Raw genomic sequence first — 7932 nt, 5'->3', positions numbered from 1 at the left:
TGTTTATGTCTTTTATTTTTCTCTTCTTTTGTGATAGTACCCTTGATACCCCACAGAATGCAGGATAGTTCAGGGGCTGGTTTTTATGGAGCCTGAGATGCAAATGTTTGGGAAGTAGCCATTTCTTTCCACCATATAGATAAAAGCTAAATCTTGTATAACCACGGGGAATTATTTGCCTTCTCAACCCTCTGTCATCTCATTACACTGAGCTCCAGTTGATCTCATTCCTACACTGTGCCTGATGAAGGTCGAAAGTGTATTGAAACATTGCTTCAATAAAACTAGGTCCTGGGAGTAAAATTCACTCTGTGGGTAAACATACCCTTTCATTTACACACTTCTGACTAGCACCTGAACCCAACTTTAATATTAAATGTGCGCACTGACAGATCCTTTCTGCCCATTTGGGCTGCAGGACAGTTATCTCCACCTCAGCATTTGAGGAGCGATTGTCAATCCAACTTGATACCCTCTCCTCCCCCCATTTTCCTCCTGGCGCTCCTTAACCATTCCCTTTCCCATCGGCAGAGGTCGCTTGGCATTTGGTATGAAGAGAACGGTCGAACTCCCAATCGAAATTAACGCATGGGTACACACTCCCACATGACAAAGCAGATAGGGAAAGCCAGTGAGTGCGCTACGGAAAATAGACTAACACTAACGTTAGGTAAAACAACAGTTTTATGCGTAGCCATAAATAACATACATTATTATCTGTCGTTGTTAAAGAGTTTGTCTGACTCGCATCAGTTTTCTGGCCGATCAGAAGCCACGTCTGTTCTTTTTCAAAGTGAACTTGCATGTATTTACTACGTTAAGTTAATATATTGTAAAAATTGACCGGGCATCTCTGTTAGTTCGAGGTTGATGTTGAACTAAAGACTGCGGACGGATATGAGGAAAGAGTGCTTGGAAGAGACTCAACCCCCTTTTTCTTTCAATTCCTCTGTTTCTTTTTGTTTGGTTTGACAATAGAGCGGGAGAGAGAGAGAGCGAGAGAGCGGGAGAGAGAGAGAGAGAGAGAGCGAGAGCGAGAGAGAGAGAGAGAGAGGACTCACACAGACGCTGAACCTGTTTTCATGCCGTCAGTCTTGCGGACTCTGAGATGGACGTGAGATTTTATCCTGCACCTCCTTCAAGCGTGGGCTCATGTACATTACCTACTGACTCCAGTCTCGGCTCTTTGGACTATTACCACTGCAACAAGGTAATTACTCATTTAGTATGCATTCATTTTTTGCTTAAGTTACTGTTGGAGCGCAGTCAGTGCTGCACGTTACAGTTTGGCATTTACGTGTAGCCTACCTTATCATACACGCCAAGGCTATACATTGTATTTCCAACCAAACTGTCACTTTTTCTTCTCTGTGTTGAAGTATTCGTCTGGCTCCCGCTTGAAATCATTTAGTTATGTTGCTTCTCTGATGGAGTAGAACATTACCTACTTGGCGTATGTTGAAAATGCCCCAAAGTAAGTTGCCGCTCTCCAAAATTCAGGATGCAGCCTACATGTCCACTTGCTCTCTAGCAACTCCTGGATAGTTGGTACCACCCCTGAGCCAAAAACTAGTGCCCAAATCCCACATCGTACCCGAGTGAAAATATCGGTAGATGCAGCTTTCCTAAAGAGAAGATGGAGCGCCCTTTGCCATCAGTTCTGCGAATGTATGAGCGGGATTCAAATACTGACGTAATTCTTCGGTTTCTGGATACATTTTCTGTCAACGCTGGAAATACAAATCCACGCTTGGTTTTTGTATGTATATTTCGTTTTGATACATTTAAACAGCAGCTTATCTTCTGTCGTGTTATTTGGGCTACGATGTGGCAGTAAGACTCTCCACGTGTTAACTTGACAAACTAGTGGGATAATTAATCGGCTGTTACTTTGTCATAAACTGAAGACAACTGTAACGATAAACTCTTGAGTTAATTGTATAGCCATTTCGTCTGTCAGTTCAAAATAGCTATTTGTGATGCTTCTGTCGCCCAGGTAGGCTACGCATTTACATAGCCTGTGCTACTGATAGCCTATATGGATGAGGAGGAAATATAGCCTATATGGACGAGGAGTAGGACCAAGCATTGCCATGAAGAAATAGTACCCTACTATAACCAAACCTAATAAAACCCTGAGATAAATCTATTCAAAGATATCTCACTGTAGTCTCGGGCTACATGCATTGAACTTGAAATGACAAGTATTCAGTAAGCTCCCGCCTTGGGGAGATCTGAGCAACAGACATGATGCATGAAAATGAATTTCAAGTGTATTAAATGAAAACAGATATGTGTGCTGTAAATGAACATCGCCGCGGGCTTAATAGCTTCGCAGAGGCGCACACAGTTGCATGAGATTTTGCCACCGACTTCAATATGTTACGAACTTCATTTCTCACTTTAAAACCCATAAACTAACACAGTGCTGTAGTTCTATGTGCTGTCTCTTTTCTTGACTATCTAATATTCCCAGTATTTTGCCACCAGTAGGCCTAATGCGTGTTTATATGTTCACGTATCAAATTCCCCATTCACTATGTCTGGATTTACATGAGTTCACAGAAGAAATTTGAACCTCGACTGTTTGGGAGATTTTAATACCATAGGGATAAATAGCAAAGGGTATCTGCACCTGTCGCTGGAGCAGTTTGCATACGGAGTAGACATAAGCTGAGTGTACAAAATGATCATTTTCGCTACCATAGAGCAGTAGTAGAGAACAGCCTTGGGATATGTCATCGTATAGGCTGATGCGTCGAAGTCGCGCATTCTGTATGGTGTACGCAGTATAAATTCTTAATTTGCACATTTTACAGAGGTTAAAAGATTTCACCCAATGTGTGTTGAACATTCCTTACAGACTTTGAGAAGTTTAACATTTAGTATTTGCTCATTGTAGAATTCACCAAACTCCGAGTTCAGCCTTTACGGTTTTTTTTTTGTCCTACAATTTTAACAATAAGGAGTAAAATATGCCAGAGCAAAGAATATGACACAGTTTGTAGTGACATGTAGCTAGCGATATCAGACAGTATAAATGGTTTGAAATAACATTGGAAGGTATTTCTAATTTGCATGTGATATTCTCTGGGGACCAATCAACTGTGGCAATTAATGAGTTTCACGCTACATTGATTAATGTCTTCCAGTCCTTCAGTTCCTATTTTTATCAGATAGGCCTATATATATGCTTGAATGGCATTTTGATCGTGTGCTATTTCCAGTGTTCTCTTGCTCTCATCAAGTATTTAAGAGCTGAACTAAAGGTCCCACTGGATTTCCTGATTCCTGATTCCTTTACTGCACATGGGAAAAAATATGTCAGTGGGAGGGAGTGTCAGGAAAGAAAGTAAACTGTAATCAACATTCTCATGTATGATCATTTTTGTAACATAATGGTCTTTATTAATCGGTGGAGCTAAATAGAATGCCGTAAAGGGTCCCACAGGCTTTCTGGGCCTTTGCAAATCACAGAGAGGCTATAAACATTAAAACCATTTAGAATTCTCACTAGAGTTTACCTTCACCTCTAGGGCTGAAAACCTCTCCACGTCTTGCTCAAAATGCTGCACACATTGAAATTGATTTTATACTTAACATGTCCACATCTTTAAATAAAAAGAATACAGAATTAGCTATTTTCTCATTTTCATACGGAACTGGATTAAACACTTTTCAAGTCTATGTGCATTTCAATATGTTCTTTATGTACCGTCCTCTATGTTTAGTTCAATGCTTTAGATTAAGCTCAACTATGGCCTACATGTAGATAGAGTATGTCTGTGAATGCATCAAACAAAGAAAAAAAGGGGTCTTAATCTTCTTAATATAGTATGAAAACAAAGTTTCTGTACCATACATCAAAATGTACTCTAAATGTTTTGAGTTATGATATTATATACCATTATGTAAATGTGAAGTATTTAACCAACTTTAATGTGTTTTAGCTCATGGCTTTTTTACAGATGAGATATAGCATAAACTAGTCTGAGACAAATGTAGGCCTATGCTAAAAGATATAATGTGAATTGATTCCATATGCTAGATTATTGCATTCAACATATATGAATAAGGAAAACATTTTCTTTGAGCAAGAAGTCTGAGAAGATTGTTGTTGAATTGTTGATGGTTCATTTGAAGGACTGCAAAAAGACAAGCAGGATCATCATTCACGTTTCTAATTCACTGCTGAACAAATGTTAGTGTTGTAAAGATACACGAGTGGATGTGTTTATTTCTAACAGTGCATTTCAGTCATGTGCGCCATCATGTACAGTGCATCAGTTGGACCGGAAGTGGTCATGGAAAGTAGGCCATCCATTATGAGCAGCCTTCACTTCCTGAGCTAACTGAGCTAACATGCTAGCAACTAAATTCCTGACAGTAAAAAAAAGTTTAAGGTAGAAGAGGTTGCTCTGAGAAGCACGTACAACACAGGACGTTTTTTTTTTACAGCTAGTTAGCTACTGAGGATTCCAATCAGATGGGTATTGCAACTCTGCTGTTTTTAAACCAGCCGTATGCAACAGTCATTGTTCCATATGATAACATGACCTATCCAGCCCTATTGACCTGTGGCGCTTAGAATGAATTAATGCACAGTTTCCATGGCAACACAATGTATTCCGCCAAGTGTGCCACACATTTAGAATTGTGTATGTCAGGATGCATCTCGCGATTGAAGGGATTTCACGGGCAGTAGTGTACTCTGAGAGTACCATTTTAGTTCCCTTTCAACTGTAAGAGCAAAATGTTAGTTATTATCAAGCACACGGCTAGAATGAGGCACTGTAAAAGGTTTATGATGTTAGACCATAAAACCCATGGTAGATAAAACTCTTCAGTTTCTCTGTTCTCCATGTGATAATGGCTGTGAGCTGGAGTTGCAATTGACTTATGAGTCATGTAGACTTTTAGCTGAGATTTTTCCCTAATCTCTCTTTTTTCTTTCTTTCTTTCTTTCTCTCTCTCTCTGTCTCTCTCTCTCTCTCTCTGTCTTCCTCCTCTCAATCTCTCCCTTCATTCTCTTTCTTTTCCTCTGATGAGTGGGTGTATTGTTTGTTCAGCATACGCTCCGTGCCTGCCTTTACTAAAGGCCACTTCTTCATAAATGCATGTTTCACCAAGAGACTATTTGTTGAATGTATTATGACTTGCGCGTTGCCTGAGGCTACTTCACTTTGTTTAAAAAAAATGAAGTTGGATAGGTTTGGGGGGAGCTGCTCTACTTTTTTTTCTCCTATGTGCTGTCATTACAGAGTGTATCATGCATTACAGTGACTATCCAGAATGCAAAGCTGACAGATATTCCCATCCAGGCCATGTTCAAATAATAATAATATGCTGTCTAATGAAGAATGTGAAGTAGGCTATGTTGAAGTGCACTTTTCATGCATCACTGAAATGAGAGCAACAACAGCAATGTGACCTCAATTAAAGCACATGTAACTTGATCACACTGTTATACTACCATACTAATGTACATGGAAGACAACACTGTATCCTTGTATTGTTCATGGAGATATTGCCACTTATGTTATTAACATGTTGGCTGTTTTTATAGAGACTCTAAGTAAATACTCAGGCTAAGTCAAATCAGTCTAAGTGTAGGTGGCTTACTACCAGATGTTCGGGGCTTTTATTGGAATAATTACTTAAAACAGCCCTGATTCATTTGTGGATGTTTATAAGATCTGTCAAGGCTGCTCGTCATATCGAGCTTCTAATGTAAAATTCAGACCTGTCTCTTTTAGGTTTTAGACTGGGCTTTAAATGAACTAAAAATAACCCCAAGGCCTAGCAATTACTGGAAATGGGCCGCAGCGCAGCACATCTCACTGTGCAAATGTCTTTTACTTTTAAAAAAAGATCAATACGCCACACTATAGTACTGCAGTTGAGTTGTTTTACATATAAGTATTCATTCATTTACATCACAATCCAGCTGATCTGTTGCATTTTTATTTAACTCCTTGTTTGAGCAGCAGGAGTTCCATTTATAAGTCTTAATCTTTCTTTCTTCATGTCTCTCTATGTGTGTGTGTGTGTGTGTGTGTGTCTCTGTGTGTGTGTCTGTGTGTGTACGTGTCTGTGAATGTGTGATGTATTTGAACTGGTAATACACCCTGAGGCAAAATCTATGGAGCAAGTGATTCGATGGGAGTAAGCCTCAGGTGTACAATTGTAGGTCTGATTTAAAAGTAACATTGTGAACAGTCCCTCCGCCTACAAACAGACACACACACACACACACACACACACACACACACTCACACAAACCATAAAAAAGAACCCTATATACAGATTTTAATCTGTTGTCCTATTTCCAGGTCCTATATAATCATTACCCGAACATCAGGCGTATTTCGTCTTTTGCTGTTAGTTCTTTGTAATCCACTTCCCATGCATGCTTCTGTTTCACCCCCCCTGTTTCATTACATTTCATTGTACAATCCCCCCCCCCCGCACACCATGGCCCTAATAGAGATATGAAATGAATTGTAAGCCCAGCAGTCCTGACTGTGTTGGGAACACAGAGAAGTTAATTAAGTGGAAATAACCAGTCTTAGGTTGACAGAGTGCACTTGGGCTCCTCTTTGGCCATTCATTTATTTTGCTGACTGGGGACTCCACGCAGCAGTGCTATTCTCACTGGGGAAAGTGTGAACCCATGCATATCATAAAGCAAGGAATGCATCACACAGAAAAGGGGGCAGAGAGGAGGAGAAAAAAAAGTGATATGCATTCTGCTATTCGCTAGGTTTTTTTTTAGCCTCCATCTGAATTTAAAGATGGTTAGGTAGACGTGTTCTGAAAAAATGAACTGAAATGGTATTGGGATCGCAATATGCTGCTTGGCACCTTAGATAGACAGTGTTTTTTAGCAATTGCCGGACCGCTGCTGACAGTCCTACACATTTAGTGCTGTCTGCTAAAGCTTCCCGTACAGTGAAGATCAATTATAATTATTGCTCTGTATAACCTCCTTGTAAATAGGTCATGGAGGACTTTAAATACACTGAGTATATTCATCAGTCTAATCTTCTCATGATAGCATTTGAAAACCAGTTCTAATACTTGTGGTCTGTGCCGTATAGTATTTGATAGTTGCAAAGCCTTTGCCAAAGTACATGTGATTTATCGACTGAGAAAGAAGCCAAAACTCTTTCATTCTAGCGACCGATTTATTTTTTTATCTGGTATCTTCTACAATCAGAAGCCTTTGTAAGTTTAAATGAGTTTACTGTCTTTAGATTGTATCTGGGTAAACACAGCCTGCAATATCCTGAACACATACGTATCAGTGCAGACGAAGAGATTCATTAAGAGAAACAACACATTTCTCGTAGGTCCACTGTCAGCCCCAGTGCTTGATGCTGTATTTGGTCATTAATGGAATCATGTTTTGCTTTCTCCCTTACCTCCAAGATGCTTTTACGAAATGACTGCAGTCATATCACATTTCGTTGAATATTTCATTCTGTGATACATTCAGATTAAAAGAGGCAAGGCATTTGAAATAAATTTGAACACTTTTTAAAAGACAACACAGAAAAAAATACAACAAAACCATGGGTACGTTAATCCCATGATATGGATCTTTTGCCTGCTTTTTTGAAATTCCAAATTGGTTGTGGAGGGAGCGAATGCTAGCTGTCTGCTAATTGGGCTTGGCAAGGAGAGCGCTGGAGTTGCAGTGAGTGGGCTGATCCTTTGAATGGCTCCTGGCATGATGAAGAATAGCAGGCTGATTCAGTAACGCTCGCAGTAAATAATAATGATGGTCGTCCTGTGGGAGATGGCTTGGACTTCATTAGAACCTGCTGGAGAGAGTGAGAGAGAGAGAGAGAGGGAGGAAGGAAAAAAGGTTATCTTTTTCTCGGGTGCCGCCAAGGCCTACTGTGTAATGATCCCCGTGTCTCATAATGT

At 39.9% G+C, this 7932-nt stretch overlaps 1 protein-coding gene across 5 annotated transcripts in view; it reads left to right on the top strand.

The window, feature by feature from the left end:
- The first annotated feature begins 216 nt into the window (after positions 1-216).
- The window catches only part of tox2 (TOX high mobility group box family member 2), a 90106-nt gene continuing 82390 nt past the window's right edge, over positions 217-7932 (top strand). Inside the window, exon 1 of one of the 5 annotated variants that reach the window (XM_031568023.2) lies at positions 217-1210. In XM_031568023.2, the coding sequence (XP_031423883.1) occupies positions 1109-1210 (102 nt within the window). In that variant the 5' untranslated portion in view covers positions 217-1108. The remainder of the gene's footprint in view (positions 1211-7932) is intronic. The other 4 variants (XM_031568021.2, XM_031568024.2, XM_042707850.1 and 1 more) reach the window with 4 other exon arrangements.

This window comes from Clupea harengus, chromosome 5, assembly GCF_900700415.2.
Source record: "Clupea harengus chromosome 5, Ch_v2.0.2, whole genome shotgun sequence".
Classification (NCBI taxonomy): Eukaryota; Metazoa; Chordata; class Actinopteri; order Clupeiformes; family Clupeidae; genus Clupea; species Clupea harengus.
Note: the sequence above shows the minus strand (reverse complement) of the source record. Positions and strands in the feature narration are given on the sequence as shown.